General features: G+C 49.9%; 1 protein-coding gene across 1 annotated transcript in view; it reads left to right on the forward strand.

Annotated features, from left to right (window-relative positions):
* Positions 1 to 77: 77 nt before the first annotated feature.
* Parvb (parvin beta) overlaps positions 78 to 25,101 on the forward strand; it is a 90,143-nt gene continuing 65,119 nt past the window's right edge. The window contains exon 1 of the mRNA XM_052748516.1: positions 78 to 326. Coding sequence (XP_052604476.1) covers positions 212 to 326 — 115 coding nt within the window. The 5' untranslated portion in view covers positions 78 to 211. The remainder of the gene's footprint in view (positions 327 to 25,101) is intronic.

The raw sequence follows: 25,101 nt of genomic DNA on the forward strand, positions 1-25,101 counted from the left end.
TGGGACTAATTGAGTCTGGGCTTCCAGCACGCTGAGGCCGCACAAAAGGGGGGCGGTGGTGCCTGGCACCACGCGCAGGGTCCCGCTGCTTTGCGGGCGGGGAGCTCAGCTGCAGCAGCGGGACCTCGAGGTCAGTAGGCAGGGGCGGGGAAGCCGCAGCCGCGCCCTCCTGGCCACTCCCCGGCCAGCGGTGGGTGGCGCGCACTCACATATGTCCTCCGCGCCACCGCGATCGCCCACCCCGAGGGCCCCCAAGATGAAGAAGGACGAGTCTTTCCTGGGCAAGTTGGGCGGCACGCTGGCGAGGAAGAAGAAGACTAGGGAGGGTGAGTGCGCCCCCGTGTCCTCTTGGCGCCAGCCCGGTCCCAGCGGTGTCCCCTGGGTGTCTGCTCCCTGCCCGCCCCAGCGGCGCCAATGAGCCCTCCCTCTGCGCCCGGGATGCACTGCCCGCGACCTTTGGGACAGGCCAGTCCCTGTCCCTGCGCCCTTTGCAGTGCTGGCCCCGTGCCTAGGACGTGCGTCCTGCTCCGGACACAGGCCGAGCATGCCGTGGTTCTCGTGCCTACCCTTGTCGCGTGACACTCTGATCACAGTGATTGGACACATGCGTGGTGGAGAGGATGGGCTGCTGACTGCTTGATGCCGGCACGCGTGGCTTGGTTTCTAAACTGGGAGTCAGTGAAAGGGCACAAGACACACAGGCCAGGAGCAGGAGAAGCCTGGAACCAGGGCTACGAGCTCCCCACCCCCACCCCAGTCCCCCAGTCATGTCCCTTGCACAGGAAAGTAATTTAAAAACGGCATCCTTTTACTTTTTAAACTTAAAAAAAAAAAAAAATTCAAGGGATGTAACTTCTGTTCCCTGGCCAGTGCCTTAAGCACAGCGTAGTTCTTAGCCCTCCCCTTAACAGACATTCCGGACTTTTCTATTGTTTTGGCCTGGAGGCTCTTGCCCTTGGGCTGAGGTTCCTGGCGCTCACCAGAAATGGGAGGGGCTTGCTGAGAGAAAGGGCAGGTAGAGAGGAGCTCCAGGGCCCGACTTCCTGGGGATTAGCTGGCTAGGGATCCTCTGTTAGGCTACCCAGAGGGTCTCCTCCAGTCACTGGAGCCACGCTGACTCCTAGAAAGCCTTCCTGGACCTTCAGGGACAAGCTAGTCCCCGAGGTGACTGATAAACACCCCGTGAGCCAGAAGGACAGGGGTGATATATTTACTCTTAAAGGAGCCTTCAGGCCCTAAATTATGGGCAGACGCACTCTGGCCTTTCAAGGCATCTAGAAAGGCAGGACACGTAGGGAAACGCAGAGCTTGTCTGGAGGTGAGGTACTGCCTACACTTTGATAGAACCCCTGAAGATCCTGTGGCCCCCATACCTGGCCCAGACTTGCCTCCCCGGGCCTTCAACCCCACAAAGCCCTTTACCAAACTAGATTGTCCAGTTTCCTGAGGGCAGGCAGGCAAGCCTGGTCTCCTCCCCACCCGCCTCTCAGATCTTCCATTGCAGACCCTACGGGCCGGCTTGCACTCCCGTTCATCTTCATCGGGTCTCATGAGAGTAAGCGGTTGACCTCTTGTCTGTCCCGTGTAGTTTAGTCTTTGTGATCCTGTCTGAAAGTCACTTATTCTCCTCACACGATATGACAATGACGGACCTCCGTTCTTTCCATCGGCTGGTTTTGTGTTTGTTTTTGAGTTGGGGTTATGCTCTGTCACCAAGCCTGGGCTCCAAGTCCTGGGTTTAAGTGATGATCCCCCTGCCTCAGCCTCCCCTGTATCGGGAACTGCCGGTGTGTTGCCGCCCGTTCGTGGCTTACCATCTGTGTGAATCTGATGTGGTTTGGATACCGCCATCCCAACCTCCGAAAGTAGAGGGGAGGCTCATATCCTTCAGGACCCTGGGAGTAGATGCCATAGTGTGGAAGCTGATGGGAAGTCCCGTGATCCTAAGCTGTAATTGTCAGAGGGCCCTGGAACGGGAATATGGTGATGTTGGGGATGAAAACTAATAAAGAAAATCTCTCATAGAAAAGCACGTGTGAGTGTGAGTGTGTGAATGGTTACAGTTTCTGTGTGTTCCGTGTGTGTGTGTGTGTGTGTGTGTGTGTGTGTGTGTGCGCGCGCGCACGCGCATGCACGTACAGGCTAGAGGTCGTGTTGGGTGTCTTCCTCAATGTTCCTCATTATCATCTATCTATCATCTATTTATCGATCTACCTACCTATCTATCTATCTATCTACCTATCATCTATCTACCTATCTATCTACCTATCATCTATCTATCTATCTATCTATCTATCTATCTGTCTGTCTGTCTGTCTGTCTGTCTGTCTGTCTATCTATCTATCTATCTACCTATCTATCTATCTATCTATCTGTCTGTCTGTCTGTCTGTCTGTCTGTCTGTCTGTCTGTCTGTCTACCTACCTACCTACCTATCTATCTATCTATCTATCTATCTATCTATCTATCTATCTACCTACCTACCTACCTACCTATCTATCTATCTATCTATCTATCTATCTATCTATCTATCTGTCTGTCTGTCTGTCTGTCTGTCTGTCTGTCTGTCTGTCTACCTACCTACCTACCTATCTATCTATCTATCTATCTATCTATCTATCTATCTATCTACCTACCTACCTACCTACCTACCTATCTATCTATCTATCTATCTATCTATCTATCTATCTATCTATCTATCTATCTACCTATCTATCTATCTATCTATCTATCTATCTATCTATCTACCTACCTACCTACCTACCTACCTACCTACCATCTACCCTGGTTGGCCTGAAACTTAGAACTTAAGAGACCAACATGGTTTTGCCTTCTCTGTGCTGGGATTAAAGGCGTGTGCCGCTGCACTGGGTTCCATCTTGTTTCTTTTTTTTTTTTTTTTTTTTTTTGGTTTTTCGAGACAGGGTTTCTCTGTGTAGCTTTGCGCCTTTCCTGGGACTCACTTGGTAGCCCAGGCTGGCCTCGAACTCACAGCGATCCGCCTGGCTCTGCCTCCCGAGTGCTGGGATGAAAGGCGTGCGCCACCACCGCCGCCCGGCACCATCTTGTTTCTTGAGGCCAAGTCTGTCACTGAACCTGGAGCTCTTTGACTTGGACCAGCAAGCCCGGAGGTCCTCTGTCGTCACCTCCCCTGACTCGAGCCTACAGACGAGCCACACTTGGGCTTTTGACTTTTTAAAGATCATCAGTGCCGGGGATGGAATTCTGGATCTCATGCAAGCACTTTGCTGACTGAGCTGCCGGCCCTGCCCCTGTTACAGCTTTTCTGAGGCAGTACGTCTACTGTTGGAACATGAGGGATACACAAGACAAGTAATGAGCTGGCCTCGGTTTCCAATCCTAAGTGCTTCTCTGCTTTGGTTTGTATGAGGTCACGTGTGTCCAGAAGACAGAGGGCCAGTCTGGCCTAGTTTAAGTGCACCCAGAACCCCACCAGCACCTCCCTCTGCCTGCTGCTTCTGCTGGTGTTGCCACCCTGGTGGGTTAGCTGGGCCCTCCGCCTCGTTTCTCAAGGTTGGAGCACCTGTCACCCCAATAACCAGAAAGCCACAAACCCTAATTGGTCTCTGAGGCAGGAATGGAAGGAAGGCTCAACCTTGGAAGGGCTGAATGGCTTCCATGTGGTCCTCTGGGGAGTGGAGAAGGAATGGAGGGGCAAATGTGAAGACTGTGTAATGAGGTCTTGAATAATTGAGCGTTGAGAGCTGCCAGTGTTTCTGCAGACCTGTTGCCTTGGCAACTGGCCCTCCTGACTGCTCTTAGCCTTGACTTTGGGCCGTGGGAGCTTATGCATGGATGCCTGCTAGGGAATGACCAGGGGGAGGGTATGGAGCTTCCCAGCCTCCCAGCCAAACGCTTAGCTGTTTCTCTTCCTTTGTCAGAAAGTCCAGGGTGGCCTCTGGACATTTCCTGAGTTGAGGACCTCGGAAGTGAGGAGCGGTGGCTGGTGAAATTCAAGGTTCAGGGACGTATGGGCACTTTAGCCCTACCGTGCCTGGCAGAGTAGCAAAGAGGGGATAAATGTTCCATCACGTTCCAGGGGGTGGGGGTAGGAGGTGGGGCGGTGCTAGGGTGCCCAGCACAGGAAGTGTCTAAGAATGAACGGGGCGTGATTCAGCCCAGCAGAGGCACTACGGTGTCACTGGGTGGCCTGGTCAGAAAAGGGAAGTGTGACTAACTGCACATTGGAAAACGGAAGGGAACGCCTACAACACTCGGGCTTCCCCATGGGGAGTCTTGAGTCTGTGCCCTGAGAGGTCAGGAGCCAGCTTCAAACCTCTGGAGGTCAGGGTATGGGGTGGGGGAGGTGCTGCGGAAAGATGTCCCACACAGGGTCCCCTGTGGCTGCAGGAGGAAAGGCCCACAGGTCCAAGGATGGGGCAGGGACTGCAGCTGCAGCTGTTTAAAGTCCTAGAGGCACAGGTGTCCTCCAGTGAGGTCCTGGGTGATAAGGGGACAGGTTCAACTCCCCAGGAGGCCCTTCTGCTTCTGGGACAGGCTTCTAACGGCAGGCACTACTCCCCAGGGACCAGCGTTGGGGTTTCTCAGAGAGCCCAGGCCACCAGACCATGAGTGGAGTAGATAAGAGGTTTCTAGTCCCCAGTTTCCTTAAGACACACATATGTAATGTATGATACATTATACTATATAGTTATACAATCTATCATCTATCAACTATCTACTTTATCAATTGTCTGTATCTATTGTCTATCATCTGTCAATATATGTTTCAGTCACTTTTCTATCTGTCTTCTATCTACCTACCTATCATCTATCTATCAATCTATCAATCAATCAATCAATCTATCTATCTATCTATCTATCTGCATGCACTTTCGATTCCTAGCAAAATGGAACGAAGACTGGCGTGTGCGTGTCCCCCCCCCCCCCCCAATTCTTCCAGGCAGTGTGGAACTTCATCTCAGCCCTAAACCAACTAAAGTTTTTGCCTCGAAGCCCATAGTTGACAGTGGGGCTGCTCTCATCCTGAATGTTGGGACAATGTAGAATGAAGGATGCCTGCTGCCTGGTCACCTGGCAAGGCCACTGTCCCAAGATCCTTTTCCTCTCTGCACTGTTTGTCCAACCCTCCCTCTCCCAAGGCCCCTAAACTCTTGGATTTTTTTTTTTTTAAACAATCTCCATAGTTTTGTCTTTTCTAGAATCATGAGCAGAATCCAAGTGGTTGAGGCTTTTCACACTGGCTCCCTTTACTCGCTGTCCGGCTAAGTTTCCTCTGCATCTATGGGCCACTCTGCCTGGCTCACGTGGGGCTGAGGGTCTAACCCTGGGCCTAGTTCACGCTAGGCAAAGCACTCTACCCACTGAGCGGCTTCCCTAGCCCCACACTTCTGAAATTACTCCGTGCTGTGCAAGAAGAAAGAAAACGCAACCAAATTCTCCCGCATCCCAGTGGGCCCTAGTAGGAGAAGGAGGGGAAGCCACTGTCCCCTGAGGCCTAGACCCTAGGGGGAGTGTTGCTCCTAGACCTGAATACATCAGGAAACAGGTGACAGACAGCTGGCTGTGTCCTGGGGACCTCAGGAGCCAACCTGGCTCAGGCCCTGTACTTAGGACAGCAAGGCCTGGTCAGGGGAAGGGTGAGTAGATGTGGGGATCTTGGAGATAAACTGCTAGATTTTATTTGAGTTTATTTGGCTTACACTTCTGGGTCATGGTGCATCATTGAGGGAGGGTGGGGCAGGAGCTAAAGCAGGGACCACAGAGGAACCCACTTTTATTGGCTCACTTTCTGGCTCTTGTTCAGCTAGCTCATACAAGTCCCGAGTCTCCTGTGTCAATCATCAATCCAGACCTTTCTCTCACAGACGGGACCACAGGTCAATTTGATTGGGGCAGTTCTTAAATTAAGGTTCCCTCTTCCCAGATTGTGTCAACCTGATGATGAAACTTAACCAGGACACGTGAGAACAGAAGGTGACGATAAATTAGCCAGAGGAAGCAGGGAGTCCCCTGAGAAGACCCCTCAACCAGGCCCTTTTGGGGAAGTTGCAGGGGGCCGCCTTGTGGCTGAGCTGTGGTATGGCATGTGGGGCCATGGTCAGCCACAGAGGGAGGTCCTGGGGTTCAGCAAGAATGACCTATTTGGGTGACATTCATTACTGGCCCTGTAGGCCACATTGTGGAGTGGACAGTGAGGAAACTGGTGGAGATGTGGATATATAGGTGGAGTCAGCCTCAGTGTAACAGCCTCAGTAGGGTGGGAAGAGAGGTGGGAGCAGGTGGGTGTCAGCAGGTGAGGAATGAGAGCATGTGTGCTTGGTTTCTAGAATGTTCTAGTAGAAAGAGGAGCAAGGAGCTGTGAGGCTCTAGAGACCCTGCCAATGGAGAGAAACCGGTCCACAGAGCCTTTCTCCAAACCTCCAAACCCAGGGTACTGGGGATGGAAGACAAGGCCGTGAGCATGCTAAGCCCTTGCGGTACTACAGAGCTGAGCCCCATATGGCCCTTTTCTTCCCTAGAAGGTCATTAAGCAGGCCATCTTGCTGGGAAGGAGGCAGCTCCTGGTCCATGAAGAAAGGTCCAGTTAGGTGGTCTGGGTTCTCAGCTCCTGTGTCCTCAGTCACTGTCCAGCCTTCCCTTCTCTGAGCTGAGGTCCCCAGCACGCAGCCAGCTGTCTGTCACCTGTTTTCCTGATGTTGCTAGGTCCAGGAGCAAACCCCCCTGGGGCTTGTGCAGCTCTCTGAGAGAATGTGAGGGGGCTTTCATGGCAGCTGCGTTTGGCTTCATTGGGTTTCTTGCCATTATTTTTCTGATCATAAAATTAAATCCAGGCTTCCTCCAAGTGTTCACATGCATTCTATGGTCCCCGGGAATGCCTTGACCTGTAGCGACTGCTTTTCTTGGCGGCTTCCCGAGATCTCTTGGAAACCTGGCTTCAGCAGAGCAAGAGGTGCTTCTTGGCCCCGAGAACCGTGTCTCTTTCGACCTCTACCTTTCTGAGCTACGCTTTCTCTTCTAACTCCGTGATTCCTCTACATCGAGGTCCTGGTTTCCCCAGAAGGATCCAGTCAACCATCTATCCAACCCAATGCTCCCTAGTGGCACTCTGCTTGCATTCCATTCCCATCTCACCTCTGTGGAATTAGTATTTACCAAACACTCTGAAGCGGCTCACCCCGTTGCTCCCATCCAGTCCTCAGAATAATTAAGGGGTGTTTAGACAGCGAAAGTGAGCCAACACCTGCCGTGCTGGTTCTAAAGTGCTCTTTTGATTGATTCTGCCCTGCCGTGGCTGACCGAGGTCAGCTCCCTGTACCTAGCTATTTTCTTCTCGGCAAATACGTGATTCATCACGAAGAAGAAGAAGAAGAAGAAGAAGAAGAAGAAGAAGAAGAAGAAGAAGAAGAAGAAGAAGAAGAAGAAGAAGAAGAAGAAGAAGAAGAAAAGCGCACTCAAAGAAAACAATTCCTTCTCTTTGCATTGGCTGTATGCTTCACTTTTTAGGAAAGTAAACACCCAATGAGTACGTTTGGACTGGAGAACGTCCCACTCTTATGAAGTGGAATATAAACTTGACTTGGCTTAATGGTATTAATCTTGTCTATGCTAATGGCTGTTGGGGTAAGAGAGTGCAGACATGAGCAATCTATTGCCAGCCTCTGCATCATTAATTCTTAGTAACACATATTCTAAAGAGGGACTTCTGGTTAGGAGTAACTGCAGACTGAGGAAGAATTTGTGTCTAGAGCAAGTAGCATCAGTTGTGCCCCAAGTATGCTTGTGCTGTGGGGACCCACACACCCGGCTGTGGGATCTCGCCTTCATTCTTATATCAAGTTGAATGGAGGCAGGTGAATACCTCTGACTGCTGTTCTGCTGAGTTGGTTCTGGTTTGTAGAGAGTGTTGGGCATCAAGGACAGTATTGTAGGGGTGCACAGCTTACAGCCTGCCTGCAGGGATGGGTGGCTTCATCCCTATCAGTCTCAGTGTCTGCCATCTCGAAGCCATAGCGGCATCTTCCATAGGATTCGAGAAAGGAGCCAACAAGCCTTGTCAGCATGGCGTGGCTGCTAAGCAGAGTTACTTAATGATGAATACTGACAAGTGACACTTTTAGTTTGGTGGTAGAGCAGGGGGTCAAGTGAGGTTCCGCTTGGGAGCAAACTTAGCTCAATTACAGACTTGAAACGGTCCTGGGAACCAAGTGCCTCCCGACCTGTCTGAGTGGTATTGCTGGAACAGAAACCCCTTCCCGGGCTCCCATCTTTCCAGCAACTCTGGCTGTCCAGTCCTTCAGTGCTCTACCTGACAGGTGTTTGGATGCTAGTAACAGAGTTGTAGACGTCTCTGCCTGGGGGAGTGGTGGGACCTTAACTCTGTTCTGGCTGCATTCCTGTTGCTCTGGTAAAACACCCTGACAAACATAATCCAGGGATCCAGTCACTGCTGCAGGTTACAGCCATCATGGCTGGGAAGTCAAGGAAGGGATGTGAAGCAGCTCTAGCCACAGCCAGATAAGAGCAGAAAGAAAATGCAAGTGGACTTACTCCTCAGCCGTCAAGGGCTCTGGGCCAGGGAATGGTGCTACCCACTTTCAGGCTGATCTTCCCACAACAATTAAGGCAGCCAAGACAATCCCCTACAGCAGTGGTACTCTATCTTTCTAATGCTGTGACCCTTAATACAGTTCCTCATGTTGTGGTGACCCCAACCATACAGTTATTTTATTGCTATTTCATAACTGTAATTTTGCTACTGTTAGGAATTGTAATGTAAAATACCTGTGTTTTCTGATGGTGAAAGGTTCTTTTAACGTCAAGAGGTCACAACCCACAGGTTGAGAAATACTGCCCTGCAGGGATAGAGTGATAGTTCAGTGGTTAAGAGCATAGGTTGCTCTTGCAAAGGACTGGGTCTGATTCTTGGCACGCTCATGGTAGCTCATAACCATCCATAACACCAATTCCAGAGGATCTGACGCCCTCTTCTGATATCCCTGGGCACCAGGCACACTAACATACATGCAGGCACTCCCTGCCCCCAGACACAGCCAGCCCCCCACAGACACACCCACAGGCTGATCTTCTCCAGAGAATCCCTCACTGGCGATCTAACCAGTGTGTGCCAAGTCGACAGTGAAAACCAAGCACATTGCGCTCAGCTGCTGTGACCCCAAAGCATTCTCTTTGCTCTGCCCCTGTGGTCTGTGCTGCAGGCAAGCAAGTTTGCAAAGCAGCAGAAACCTCCAAACCCTGTGCTGGGCCTTTCCACAGGCTCTCAGCCCCACCAGAGAAGTCAGGGAGCCTTAGCAGCCCCAGGGCTCTTTCTTAGGCTGGTGTGTGTGTTGGTTGTTGAACACAGGGTCCTCGAGCTTAGACCTCCTGAAATGCCATCCTTGACTTTGTTATTTGAGCTCTTCCTTGCTCGTCAACCAGTCCACATTCTTCACATGGGCTTGCCCAGGCAATGTCACCTGGAGAGTTTATTCTTTTAAAGAAGTGTCACTCTTCAGAAAAGTTTTATGCTTCTTCTCACTTAAAAATTTACAAATCTCAAAACCTAGGCTTTAATATTAAGTTATCACAAAGTTAAAGAGGCTATGATGATAGCTCCTAGTGCTCCTAAGTCTAGAGCTGTCTGGTTCAGTGACCCTGAGCTGCCTGCTGGATGGCCAAGGCTCAGGTTACTGCAGGGAGCTGGAACCCCCAGGCCTAGGCTCTAAATATATGATGGAGCGGCCTCCAGCTCAGCCCATGTAGTGTAGGTGACTATTTTAGTATCAATGGATTTGAGGGACATCTGCCCAAAGCTTAGCTGTTGTTCTCCTCCTCTTCCTCCTCTTTTTAATTAACATGATCTTTCAAAGTGAGGATTATAGGTACCCATACTTGAAGTATATGTGTGTGTCCCCCTGTGTGTATATTTATGTATGAATGTGTGTTTTAGTTTCTTTTCTGTTGCTGTGATAAAAATACCTTGACCAAAAGCAACTCAGGGGAGGAAGGTTTATTTGGCTTATAATTCTAGAAACTTCATAATGATGTGGAAGGTAAGAGAGCTGGCCACATCACATTCACAGTCAAGAGCAGAGAGAATGAATACATGCACCCTTAGTGCTCAGCTCAATTTCTCTACTCTCCGACAGTCCAGGCCAAACCTAGGGAATGGCGCCGCTCACAGTGGACTGGGTCTCCTTACCTCAATTAAGGTAATTAAGACAATCTTCCCACAGACATGCCCAAAGACCAACCTGGACCAGACAGTCCCTCATTGAGACCTTCCAGGTGATTCTAGATTGTGGCAAGTTGACAATTAAAACCAACTGTCACAATGTGAATGTATATAAGTGTGTGTATTTATGTTTATATGTATACATGTGTGTATGTGTGTGTGTGTGTGTATTTATTCTTGATAGAAGACTACCTAAGACATGAGAGAAAGAGCAAGAGAATTAAAAACCAAACAAGCCAGAACAGAAGCCAAGTGGTCACAATCACAGTGCCACTGAGACTCAGGGTCCTCTGACATTCCTGGCCCATGCTCACCTCATGCATGCTTGCTTCTCACAAGCTGGAAAGTGACTCCTATGTTGTGGGAGAGCAGAGGCTGGGTGAGGTGAGGCTCTCACAACCTGCAAGAGCTCTTATACCCCTCAGCTGGAGCTGTGACCAGCTGGGTATGTATTCTCTTCCCTTACTAGCTCCAGCCCTGGCATTTTGGTGACACTTAGCCTGAGAGTCAGGACGATGCCATGGAGGAGACTAATTGCATGCATTCTGTGCTGAGTGGTATGGAGGACTGGACCCTGGTCATTTCATTCTGCAGCCAGCCACTGTCTAAGAGGGCCTGCCTCGATCCTGCAGGCCCCACAATCCTCCTTGTCTCAGAGCCCTGACCACCCTGCTCTCTCTCCTCTCTCCAGAGCTGTCTGCTTGTCATTTATATGTCACACCTTCTGCAACATGGGACATTGGTAGCATCCTGTCGTCTGCTTTCATGAGGCTTGGGACCTGTCTTCCCACTAGCCTGAGGTTCTGGGTCAGCTGTGTCACGGGGAAACCATGATGGGAAATACTCATCAATCATTTATACTTATTGAGCTCAAGTCTAGGTGTCTCAGTGGTTGGAGTACTGGTCTTAGAGGTTTGAATCAGCCCTGATGGACTTTGGCTTTGGGGAACAGCTACAGAGCTCTGTCCCATACCTCAGTCTCCTCTTCTGTAAAGGAAACTGGGAGTCATTAGAGTGGGCATTGTAGACCTGCAGAGATGGCAGCTGTATAAGAAATAGGTACACAGCCCAGGAGAGCAAGGGGGGGTCATAACAGATGCTGCACTGAAGAGGGGATATGATTATCACTCCTGGGAGCTCAGAGGAGGGTGCCTCCTGGTGCCTCCCTAGTGGCTCTACATGCTGCCAAGATTGATGGAGGTGTGGTTGCTAAGAGACTTGTAAACAGTTTTCTTACATCTGTCTGTCTGACCATCCATCCATCCACCCATCCATCACCTATCCATCCATCCATCCATCCATCCATCCATCCATCCTTCCATCCAATCTATCTATTCGTCATCTACTCATCCATCATCTATCCATCCATCATCTACTCATCTATCCATCCATCATCTATACATCTATCATCCATCATCCACCTACCATCTATCTATCCATCATCCATTCATCCATCATCTATCCATCCATCCATCATCTATCTTTCTATCATCTACTCATCCATTCATCCATCCATCATCTATACATCCATCCATCATCCACCTATCCACCCACCCACTCATCCTCCCATTCATCAATCTATCCATCATCTATACATCTGTCATCTATCCATTCATCATCCATCAACTATGTATCATCCATCATCTATCCATCATCCATCTATTATCTACCCATCCATCCACCCCATCCATCATCCATCATCTATCCCTCCATCCACCATCTATCCATCTATCCTTCATCCATCCATCCATCACCTATACATCCATTGATCCATCAATTCATCAATCCATCGATCCATCATCCATCCATCGATCCATCCATCCATCCATCCATCCATCCATCCATCCATCCGTATGTGTGTGTGTAGGGTGGGCTGGATATGGATATCAGAAGACAACTTTCAGGAGTCATTTCTCTCCTTCCTCCACATGGGTCCCAGGGCTTGAACTCAGGCCATCAGACTTGGCAGCAGCCACCTTTACTCTCTGAGCCATCTTCCTAGCCCTTGATTTTCTTTAAAATGGAAGCTGCATCCTCCTTCTACCCTGGTAATTTCCCTCTCAGATGTCTTTACTCAAACCAGACACTTGTGTTCCTAAAAAGACACAGAAACCCAGCAACAGCTCCTGAGCCCAGCAGCAATGGAAGAAATAGTGGATGGATGCCCATTCATAGGCAGGTAGTGACAAGGAACACACACAGTGGCATGGATGCTCAATAACGCTCTCTACCCAGCTGAAGCAGCCAGCACTGAAGGAACAGGTGTTGTGATTCCAGAAAGTTCTGCAAGACAGGCCACTCTGGGGGGCCACCTAGGGGATGTCTGTGGTGAGGCAGGGCATCATGGAGGAGGGCTTTGGTCAGGTGAATCTGCTCATCTTCACAGGGACTGAGAAGCAGAGGGGCAGAGTGGACGGGGCAGGGTGTATCTTTTCTATCACGAGAAGGGTTTAGGATGTGCAGGCACACTCATCTGCTAATGCTCATTGAAGGTGTGCTTAAAAATCAATGTATGTCATGGTGTGTAAATTTCAACTGAGTTGTAAATTTCAAATCACAAGAAAAGGGGCTGTAAATGCATACTGAAGCGATATGTATGCCACCACAATGCCAAATGTTGCAGAAGGCATGCCATATAAATGACAGGCAGAAGTCTCTGGGGAGAGGAGATGGGGCAGGGCAGTCAGGGCTCTGAGCCAAGGAGGATTGTGGGGCCTGCAGGACTGACCAGGCAATGGCCAGCGAGAATCAGGATGTGCTCTGTTAGCAGAATGCGACTGCCTGGGTCCAGTCTTCCATTCCACCCTGCACAGGATGCATGCAAGAAAGATACTGATACAAGAGACATTATCTTGAAATGAATACAAAATCAGGTGTGGTCAATCCCAAAGATGTCTTCACCCCAGAGCCCAAGCCCTTGTGGATGTGCTGTCTTACATGGTCAGAAGGGTCTGAGGATGTCATTAAATTAAGGCTCGTGAGCAGGGGCGACAAGCTTGGGTTTTCAGTGTACACAGCATGGTCCCGGGTCACTGGTGTTAGGTGACTTTCAGTGTGGTCACTGGTTTCTGGTGTGAGTCAGCCTTCAGTGCACACAGTGTGGTCACTGGTTTCTGGTGGTGTTAGTCAGGCTGTTGCTGCTATGACAGAACAATTGAGTTTCAGCCAGTGGCCACTTGACCCTGTTGTTTATGGTCCTGTGGAGGTGCAGTGCATCATGGGAAGGGCCTGGTGGAGCAGGGATGCTTATGTCACAGTGGCCAGAAAGCAGAGTGATGCTCCCATGGCTAGGACAAGGTCTCTCCAGTGAGCAAGATCTTCCCTCAGACAGGTCCCCCCAATAATCCATGTGATCATTTCATTAAGGGGGTGACTTAATTAGGGCAGAGTCCCAGGGTCCAGCCACTGCCTAAAGCCCATTAGTCTCTGTCACAGGAGGCATTTTGGATTCAAACCTTTGGATTCAAACCTGTACCACTGGGCTTGGTAGCCTTTCTCTTTCCCTTTATTATGATTGAGTCTGTCCTCTCCTACCATGTGGGTCCCAGGGATTGAACTCAAGTTGTCAGGCTTGTCAGCAATCACCTTTATCTGCTGAGCCCGCTTATTGGCCCCTTCCTTCCTCCCCACTCTGTTTCCTCTTGCTTTTTTTTTTTTCTTTCTTTTTTTCACCAGTGGGAATCGAACCCAGGGCCTCTCACATGCTGGACCAGTGCCCTGCCGCTGCGCTGTCCCCAGCCCCGCAGGTTCTTGTTGGAGGAGAGTGAGAGGGCAGCCAGAGAGGGAGCTGCTGAGGGAAGCAGGGCTGAGGAACTGAAGTGCTGCGGGGGTGGGGTGAGGAGGTGGGGAGCTGCGGAAGCTGGAGCGCCCTGTGGCGGTTCTCCCGAGGGCTTCAGCCCTGCAGACAGCTTGGGCTTAGACTTAATGATGTCCAGAACTACAGGGTCGCATGTCTATGTGGTTTTGAAGTCTTTTATCTCTGGTGATTTCTCAACATAGTCCTTGGAATCAGATGACTGGCTGGATCCAGAGGTGAGAGAGGGGAAAATGTCAGCCTTGGCCTCCTGCAGAGGGTGAGGAGGTCTTTATGGGCTTCCACAGCTTGTGGATTTTAACATAAGGACTTGGGGGGGGGGTGGTCACATGAGCCACACAGGTGCCAGCATCTTTCTGTGAGCATCTCACCCATCAGCCCATTGCCACCCTCCTGTCTTCGGGTTTCTGTTACTGTGAAGAGACACCTCGACCACAGCAGCTCTTATAAAGGAAAACATTTCATTGGGGCTGGCTTACAGTTTCAGAGATTAGTCCATTAACAGCATGGTGGGAATCACGGCGGTGAGCAGGCGGCCATGGTGCTGGAGAGGTAGCTGAAAGTTCTACGTCTTGATCCACAGGCAGCAGGAAGAGAGCAACACTGGGCCTGGATTGAGCATCTGAGACCTCCGCAATCCGTCCCCAGGAATACTTCCTCCAACAAGGCCACACTCCAAATAGTGCCACTCCTTATGAGTCTATGGGGGGGGGGATTTTCTTTCAAACCACCACAGCTCCCCACTCTGCCCACCAGAGGGAGAAGAAATACCAGAGGAGAGGAAAAGGCTGGTCTTTGGAGGGAAGCCATACGAATACAATGGGGCCACCCAGCATGGCGCATTTGGGTAGCTGTTTTCCTATGGGAAGGCTTGAGTATGAGCAATCAGCAGGGACTGGAGCTGGGTGCCCAGGGCGCATCTCTGCCATCTCTTTCCCAGGGTAACTTGGTCCAGGTGTGGGCTTCTACAGAGATGAGCTGGAATGTCCCTCATGGGGACAGGGAGGACATTTTCCAACTTCCTGTGAGGCTGCTTGAAAGCCTTTTGCCAGGGGGAGAGAGTGTTGTCCTGAAATGTGTGCAGGAGACGTGTTATTAGTATAATGAGATTTTAATGGTTTGAGATTTTGTTGGAGCAGCACACAGAGAATTTTAATCTTATTGTATGCAGCTGCTGGTGTTTTTGTTTTATTTGTTTGCTTGGGCCTCATTGCAAGGATGCATTTCTACAATTATTTAGTTTGCTCTCATAGACATCAGCTTCTATGCCTTTCTTAACGTTCTTGTTGGGAGAGTCTTTTGGGGGAAGAAGAATATATACATATATTCTTTAAAATTATATATAATATAAATATATATTAGTACCATATATAACTGTATAATATATTATAAATTATAATATAACAAGTATATATTATAAATACACATCAATATAATAAAATATATAATATTTTTTGTTTGTTTGTTTTGTTTTTTGTTTTTTGAGACAGGGTTTCTCTGTGTAGTTTTGGTGCCTGTGCTGGATCTCGCTCTGTAGACCAGACTGGCCTCGAACTCACAGAGATCTGCCTGGCTCTGCCTCCCAAGTGCTGGGATTAATGGCATGCACCACCACCGCCCGGCTATATAATTATATTTTATATGATATATTTATATTTTATATACATATATATATACTATATAATATACATTATATAATTTTTTAAAGCTGTGAGCTGGCTTGATCAGAACTGGAATGTGAGTGTAAGGTTTCCATTTCTGTTCCTTATTCATAATAGCCGTAGATTAGAAATAGCCCCAGGGCTATTAACTGATTATGAGGGGGGAAAAGGTGGTTCACCAAGTGGGATAGTCTACAGCCGTGAAAAGGGAGGAAACATTGGTATATGCTGCAACATGGAAGAATCTGGACTGTGCTAAGAATCCCTTCACAAAAGGACAAATATTGTGGGATGAAAAATCCAGAGTAGGCAGATCAATAGGGCCCCAAAATAGACAAGTGGTCGTTGGAGGTGGGGGCTAGCGAATGAGTGTGAATGGGTGCTTTGGGGGTGAGGAGAATGTTCTTAAGTTGATGGTGGTGATGGCCACACATTCTGAATATTCTGAAAGTCACTGACTGGTGTCGTTAAATAAGGGAATTTTATAGAGTGTGAATCCTGTCTCGATTGAGCTAGTAAAGTGCAGACTTTGTGGAGACGTGGAGTTCTAGCTTTCTAGCATCTTTCTCCAGGTGTGTGTGTGTGTGTGTGTGTGTGTGTGTGTGTGTGTGTGTGTGTGTGTGTGTGTACAGGCACATGTGTACAGAGGCCAGAGGTCAACCTCAGGTGGTGTCCCTCAGGTGCTATGCACTGTTTTTAGAGATAGGGTCCCCCTGGAACTCACTGATTGCCCTAGACTGGGCCAGCAGGGCCCATGGATCCTCCTGTCATCCTCCCTACCCTCCAAGCTGGGATAGCAGACTTGCAGGGCTGTGCCCCGTGTTTCCTGCTGCCTGGAGTCTGGCCTTGGTGTTGTCCAGATGGTTGTATTCACTCGGCGTGAGGCTCTCAGCACATGTGAGCTCCTCACTGGAATCTCAGATCAGGGAAACCCCAGACATGATGTCCTCTTCCTGACCCTGCGTTGGTGGTCAGAACCCGTGGGCCCAGCACAGTGTAGACAGTGGCTGTTACAATCTCCCACTGCTGGCCTCGCTCTAGACCTCACGATTGGGCCCAGGACAGTTTGTACACTAGGCCAGCATCAGACCCTGAGCTACACTCCCAGTTTTCTTCTTTTTCTTTTTTCTTTTTAGATGGGATCACCCTGTGTCAGCCTGGCTGACCTGGAACTCACTAAGTAGACCAGCTTGGCCCCAAATTCATAGAAAAACTCCCGCCTCTACCTTTGAGGGCTGGGATTAAAGGCATGTTGCCACCATGCCTGGCTGGTTTTGCTTTTGACTTACTGATGATGTTTTTTACATTTTTATTAAAATCCTGGTTCAAGGGGCTGGAGAGATGACCCAGCAGTCAAGAGCATTTGCTGCTCTTGCAGAGGACCAGGGTTTGGTTCCTAGCACTCACACGTGGCCCAAAACGGTATTAAATTTCAGTTCTAGGGCATCTGTCACCCTCTACTGGTCTCCTTGGGCACTGTACACATATAGTACATATACACACACACAGGCAAATATAAAAATAATAAATCTAGAAAAAATCCTATTCCAAACATATTTATCCAGGACTGTCTGCCTGAGCATAAAATAGTCAAGAGAGGAGGCACATACCTTTAATCCAGTACTCAGAAGACAGCAAACTGGGCCTGGAAGCTTCCCTGAGGCCAAGGGAAGGTGGAGGCTGTCCCTCAGCTGTGGTGGATTCAGTTCTTGTCCATGAGACAGATAGGGGCCACACAGAATGTGGAATTAGCCCAGGCAAGGCTGGCCAGAAAGGGAGACAGAGACACCTCCATGTCCTCACTGGGCAGGCTGGCAAATTCTCTGTGGAATGAGGCAAAATGGCCTGCCTCCCTGGGTGGGTAGAATGAGGCAGAATGGCCTCCCTGGGTGGTTATTCCAGTTCTCTTATTTCTCTGGAAATTTAATTTTTTTTAACTAAAATGTAATTTTGTATGTGTATGGGTGTTTTGTGTGTATATATGGATGTGCACTATGTGTGTGCAGTGCCTATAGAGGCCAGAAGAGGGCATCAGATCCCCTGAGACTAGAGTCACAGTTGTGAGTCACCCTGTGGGTGCTGGGATTTGAACCCAGGTCGTATGGAAGAGGAGCCGATGCTCTTAGCTGTGGAGCTATCTCTCCAGCCCTGGCTGTGTTTTTTGGGGGTGGGGGTGGAGGAGGGGGCAATGGAGCCTTTCTTGTTCTTGGTGACCTCACCCCAGGGAGCTAGATGCTGGACAATGATGGTCACCAAAGCTGCCACAAGCCAGTGGTGTCCTGGTTTGTTATTTGGTGCCCAGAGTGAAATAAAGAAGGTCAAAGAGTGATCAAAGTGAGGAGAGTCCCCAAGTGGGAGGGGCTCCTAGGGAGGAGGGCCGAGGCCCTGCCTGGCCCATGGCTTTTAAGGGTTTGCAGCAGGAGCTGGATGGAGACCAAGGTCATCTTTATTGAGACTGGTCATTTTGGAGCACATCACATGGTTGAATCAGTAAGGATTCCACATGTCCTTTGCATGCTCCTCGAGCCCGATAGGAGAAGCACCCCTAGGGGATGGGGTCACGTGTGCTGTGTGACTAGCTCATGATCTCCCACGGACCATTGACCTTCACTTCCTGTGGGATGCGAACTCCTAGCTATACACGAGTCCAGCCATTGCTATTTTGAGAGAACCAGTGACATGTTTTGTGGGGAGGGGTGTGTGTCTCAGGAATCCTCTGCACCCACCTCTGTACCTGCCTTCAGCACACTCTGTCATGGGAGCCCAGCTGCCAGGCCAGGCTTGTATGCTGCCTTCCTCAGCCTGAAATGAGTCTCATTTTACAGATAGGGAAACTGAGGCCTTGAGAGAGGGGAGAAGCCTGGTCTCTTGCTGAATGGTCTCATCAGAGTCTTATATCCTTGTGGGAGACTTCTGTGAGGTATCAGATGTGATAGTGTCTAAATGAAAGACCGGCAGCCATGATGGACAGTTTAGTCTCTGAGCCCCTCCTCCACGGTAAGTGGGCAAAGACCGAAGCCCATTTCTCAAGCTTAGCTTCTGTCTGATTAAATTGGCTATTGCTCCACACTTCGGAGGGGGAGGCTGAGAATTGAACTGAGGGCTTCACACAGGCTAGGCAAGCACTAAGACACTGAGCTGTGTGCCTACCCCATGGGCTGTGCTTTTTAACAGGCATAAAAATACCCACCAAGTGACCACGGTGGAGGCCATGCAGAGTGAGCGCATGTTGAGGTCGATGGGAGATATTGAATTCCTCCAGCTGTAAAGAGCCCTCCGAGGCCGCGTCCCCGCACCCGCAGCCCTGTTTACTGGTTATTATTTTCCTTGTGTCGGAGTCATCTAATTTTAGGCACCATTTCAGAGCGTGTTGTAGAGAGCCCTCGGGGCCCACAACAGCCCCAGAGAAGGAACTGGAAATCAAACTCAAAAGTGGCACCTTGTTCCTGTGAGCGGGGGCAGGTGACTGCCCAGGAGTGGCTTCTCAGGGGCTTAACCATCCGGGGCGCAGAAGGATGGATTTTTTTTTTCCTACACTAGAGATTGAACCCAGGCTCTAGCATTGTCAGGCGAGCACTGTGTCTCAGAGCTGGCTGCCGCCCACTCTTTATTTTGAGATAGGGTCTCATCATGTAGCCCAGGCTGTCCTTGAATGTCCCTATCCTCCTGCCTCAGCCTCCTGCATGCTGAGATTGCAGGTGTCTGTGCCCACTGAGTTGAGGCAGTGGGCAGAACAGTCAGGAATTCAGTCTTCCCTCCTGTCCCACCAAGGACCGGCCCTGGGCCCATTGGACCTTTGAGTTTTATTTCATGTCTATTTTGACTTCTTGGGTACACACAAAGTCCCCCCGGGACCTGCCTGATTCTGGATCCCCTGTCCCTCGATGTTCCTAGCTATGCAATGTGGGGATGGTTGCCATCACTGAACTAGGCTGTGACCATGATACTTGAGTTGGTACTGTTGTAGGTATTGGCCTGTGTCTTTGAGCCCAGGTTCCTTTTGCTTCTCAGTCTTTATCTACAGCTGGGGTCTTCTGTAAAGGGGGCAGTTAATCGATATTTCATCTTCAGAAGGCATGCTGGCTCTGTTGTACTGAACTGTGCTGTGGCAACCATAGAGGGTGTGGAAACAGATGAGTCTAGCTCTGTTCCAATAAAGCTTTATTGACAAACACTGGCTGAGGGCCACATGCCCCGAACTGTCATCTGCTGAATCTTGGTCTGTGCCATAGTTTTGATGCTGTAGATCAGAGGCACGTCTCCTCTCTTTTTTCATTGTGTGGGTGTGTCTGTGTGTATGTATCTCTGTGTGTGTGTGTGTTTAACTATGTGTGTGTCTCTTCCTCTCTCTCTCTGCTCTATGAGTCTCTCTCGCTCTGTGTGTTTGATGTACCTGCCTGTGTGTGGCCAGAGATCAACTTCAGTTATTTTCCTCAACTGCTTTCCACGGTATTTATTTATTTACTATTATTTTTAAGTGTGTGAGTCTATTGCCTGCATATATTATCTTGGCATCACATGTGTGGCTGGTCCTCATGAAGGTCAGATAAAAGCATCAGATCCCCTGGGACTGAAGTTACAGGTGGCTATGTGAATGTTGGGAGTCAGACCTGGGACCTCTGCAAGAGCAGTCAGTGCTCTTAACCACTGGGCCATCTCTCCAGCCCCTCCACCTTATTTTTTGAGCCGTCTTTGAATCTGGAGCTGGACATTTTGGCAAGGCTGGCTGACCAGGGAAACCCCGGGATCTACTCGTCTCCACTCCCCAGCCCTGAGGTTGTGTGTGTGAGCGCCTCCTCACCCAGCTTTTATGTGGGTGCTGCAGATCTGAACTCAGCTTTGTGTGCTGACAGCAAGCCTTTTACCAGCTGAGCGTCCTTCCCAGCTTGGGTACTCTCTGTGGACCTGTCTTCAGTCGTGTCAGGGCCGCAGTGGGAGCTGCCTGCCTGTTACAAGCACAGTAAATATGACCTTTGGTCTTCGAAGTTGAAAAGCGCAGGGCTGGGGGGACGATGACTCAGGAAGTAAAATGCTGCTCCTGCCATCCAAGCACGAGGACCCGAGTTTGCATCTCCAGCACCCATGCGAAAACCAGGCACCGCCAGGGCACTTGGTCCTCTGATCCCCTGCCTAGCTCTATTTCTTCTTAATCTAGTATTTAAAAAGAAGTTCTGGCTGGGCGGTGGTGGCGCACGCCTTTAATCCCAGCGCTCAGGAGGCAGAGGGTGGATCTCTCTGAGTTCGAGGCCAGCCTGGGCTACAGAGTGAGTTCCAGGACAGCCGGGACTGTTACACAGAGAAACCTTGCCTTGAAAACCCCAAAACAAATAAATAAACAAAGAAACAAACAAGCAAATAGAAGTTCTGACAGCTTCGCCCCCACACTGTTCTGTGTTCTTCAAGGCCTCATGTGTTCCAGCCTGGTGGCTCAGGGACCTGGGTGGGGCTCAGCCACATTCCACCTCCCTTGCGTGTGTTTTTGGTTTGTTATGTTTTGAGACAGCCTCACCATGCGACTCAGGCTGGCCTTGAACTCACGACCCTTTCACTTCTGCCTCTGAGTGTTAGGGTCAGAGGCTTGCCCCTACACCAGCACCTCTTTTCCCTTCTTTGTCTCCTGTTTCAACACAGCAGAAATGCCTCCTTTCGAAGTGTGTGGTTCTATTATGGGAAAATTAAACACATTTAGGAGCAAATTGAATTAGAAGATTCACGATCATTAGCTAAGTAAATTATTTATTTTTTTTAAAGTAATGAGCCAGGCAGGGTACAGCATGAGGTGGCATGCTCGGTAAGTATTTGTTGGTGAGAGCAATTCTTATGTGAGCCTGTCAAGTTTCATGGAATGGCATTATTTGCCTCTGAAACTAATGGAATAGCCAAGGGGCAGTCACAGCTACTAAAAATAACCTTTGTGTTTCTAAAACCTCCAAAGACAGAGGACTCCATGCTGAATCTTGGCCAAGGGTGAAGTCTGGGGACAGCTGGCACACCGAGCTCATGTGTCATCCGATAGGCTTTGTAACCTTGGTAGGAGCTGTCCTCACAGCCCTCAGGCATTTGCCAGAACTGTGAGCAGACTGGCCTCTGCAGGGGGCTCCCTTGGTCACTTGTGGAGGGACCTGGTGGATAAAACTGGGTGCTCTGGAAAGAGGGTAGTAAAAACAACTTCATGATAGTTCAGATAGGGACACTCAAAACCAAGGCCTGGGTGGTGGAGGAGGAAGGCCAGAGGCCACAGAGCCTGGGGTTGGGGCTTGAGCCCTGAGACCACAGCTTTAGGTTCTGGGGAGCCACAGTGGGGTCACAAATGTGGTGCAAGGTAGGACCCAGAATGGTGACCCAGAGTCTCCTCTACCCAGCTTCTCTGGGCAGGCACTTTGCTTGAAGCCGGGGCAAGACCTCTCCCAATTTTAGTTGCCTCCTTGTCTAGGATGGGGATTAAAATTCCAGCTAACTGGGATCTTGAAAATAGTAAGTGTAGCCAATCCCAGGGCCAGAGGTATCATCACAAGTCAAAGCCAGCCTGCGCTACACAGCGGTTTCCAAGCCAATCTGATCTACACAGTGAGAACCTATCTCAGAAATTCAACAGCAACAACAAAACCAGCCTTGTGTGGCACATGTACCCATAAATCCAGCACTCGGGAGGCAGAGACAGGAGAGTTGGAGAAAGTTTGAGGCCAGCCTGGTCTACAGAGTAAGTTGCAAGCTAGTCTGGGCTCTGTAGCAAGACCTTGTCTCAAAATCCACAGATGTACAGGCTGCCGAGATGGCTCAGAGGTTAAGAGCATGTAGTGGTCTTGTAGAAGACCCGGGTTCGGTTCCCGACATCCATGTTGGGTGTCTCAGAGCCTCCTGGAATTCCAGCTCCAGAGAGATCAAGGCCTCTGGCCTCAGCAGGCACTGCCACTCATGTGTGCATGCTCCCTCCCCCCCACATCTACATAATTAAAAATAAAATGATTCTTTAGAAAAATCCATAAGACAGTAACAAGACCATGAAGAAAAATAACAAAGACAATATTAGCCCTTTGCTAGCACCCAGCACTGCCTGCTGGCTTGGAGAGTGGGGCTTTACTACACCCGTCTCCGTGGTGACCACAGCCCAGGGTGTAGAAGGACCCTGTCCCCAGCCATCCACGGAGGATCCTTCCTGTCTCTTCCAGCTGCAGCTGTTGCCTGAAGTCTGACCTCTGGGACACATCTTTCCCACGTCACATGGCGCCCTCCTCCCGTGCACCTCTGCCTCTATCTTCTTCTCACTGCATTCCCTCGGTGCATCTGTGGGTCTGCCCTTATCTGCTGTGATCTTGAGCCTATCTTCAAATACCTTATTTTCAAATAAGGAGTTTCTCAGGTCCCAGGGGGACGTGAGTTCCAAGGGACATTGACTCAACTCACAGTGACCAGAACTCTGTTAGTGACTAAATCTCACTATCATCATCATCATCATCATCATCATCATCATCATCATTATCAGCAGCAGCAGCACAGCCCCTCCCCCACCCCAACCAACTCCGCTGTCGCCAGGATGGCTTCGAACTCACTATAAAACCAAGAATGACCTTGAACTCCTGCTCCTAGCTGCCACATGCCGGGTTGATGGGCCTGTGTTGTCATGCCCTTGTGTTATCACTGTTTGTCCTCTTGTTTTTTAGAGGCGAGGAAATGATAGGGGGATAGGTAGATAGTCAAAACAGCTGCTTATGATTATCCGGGTCCTGCACCCAGTGGTTCGGTTCAGACTCTCAGGCTCCAAGGGGTGGGAGATCGGGTTTGCCCTCAGCTAATGAGGAAGATCAAGAGCCTCTGTTTGTGTCCACAGTGCCCAACCCCAGAAGCCAACTTCCCTCTGCTGTGGTGTTTTGTGTGATGTAATTTCAGCCGTGAGATAAATAATAATTTTTTTTTTCCTGGCATATGTGCTGTTAAAGGGTTTCCATTGCCAGCCTTGGGGATATGAAGACGCTGGCATGGCACCCAGGTATATGCTCTTAGGGGTACAGGGGTACTCCTGGCCCTGAATTTTGGGGGTTGCCTGTTGAGTGCGGAGCACCACGCATGGCACTCACTCGGATGGCCTCTGCTTAAGAGGCTGCTGCCTGTGGCACAGCTTCCTCTGAGAAGTCTCACGGAACTTGTTTGACAGGTGCAGGCTGGGTGTCATTAAACAGCAAGGCCTGCTGTCTGTGGCTTTAAATAGCGCTTGCCATTCTGCACGTGGCGTGCTTGCTGAGCAGAGCTGGAGGGGTGGATGCGACATCCCAGGACACATTCACCTCCTTTCCAGGCCTCCTCTGCTCATCCTGTTGGAAGTTCTGTTCTTCCCTGTGCCCCAGAGGTGGGAGGAATGCTCAGAGATGCACAGAGCCTCAGTGTTAGGACTTCCTGGCTGATGGTCACGGAAATCGTTAACCTCAATATCGGGGCTGAGAGGAACTAGTTTCCTTCCTTCCTTCCTTCCTCCCTTCCTTCCTTCCTTCCTTCCTCCCTCTTTCCCTCCTTTTTCTCCCCTCCTTCCTCCCTCTCTTCTTCCTCCCTCTCTTCCTCCTTTCTCTTTTCTCCCTCCCTCCTTCTCTCCCTCCCTTCCTCCCTCCCTACCTATTTCACTATGAAGCCCAGGCTGGCTTTGAACCTGAGACCCTGCTGAAACTCCTCTTCCAGAGTGCCAGAACCACAGGCGTGTATTAAGGTTCCCTGCAGAATGCTTTTAGCACATGACCCTTGAAGAGCCAGGCAGGAGAGACCTGGGTTGAGCTGGAAGAGGCATGTGTGAGGACCTGTCTCAGGATCGCTCGCTCAAGTTTCTATGAAGACCCTGCAAGCACTGTGTTGGTTGTCTGTGAACAAGCCACTTCTGAGACTCTACGCTTCCACTGGACCGATCAACACGTAACCAGGCTTCATGTGCGCTACTGTCAAAAGACATATTCCTTCGTGTGTTGAGTCTGTTGAGAGCTTGGAGTGGAGGTACATACCTGTGATCACATCACTGGGGAGAAGGAGGCCAGAAAGATTGGGAGTGCCAAGGTCATCCTTGGCTACGTATTGAATTCAAGCCTAGTTCAACATGAGACATGATACCTGTCTCCCAAAACTAAACTCACTCTTTGTCTCTCTGTCTCTGTCTCTCTGTCTCTCTGTCTCTGTCTCTCGGTTCATTACCGTAGAACTCTCAGATCCCAACTGTCTTTCACCCTGCCTTAGGCTTCTGTGACATGCTCCTCCCTCAGGCCACCGTCGTCCTTTGTTTGGGAGCTCTGGCAGCTGCTCCAGGTCTTATAAACAGTGGTCACCAGCCTAAAGCACAAGAACACTGCACTAAATAGACCACAAAATGGGTGAAAACAAGGAGGCCGAGGTTGCCCACTTGACTCTAGTGGGTGCGTGGACCCCAGGGACTTACA

This window comes from Peromyscus californicus, unplaced genomic scaffold (genome assembly GCF_007827085.1).
Source record: "Peromyscus californicus insignis strain IS unplaced genomic scaffold, ASM782708v3 Scaffold_20__1_contigs__length_68692818, whole genome shotgun sequence".
Taxonomy (NCBI): Eukaryota; Metazoa; Chordata; class Mammalia; order Rodentia; family Cricetidae; genus Peromyscus; species Peromyscus californicus.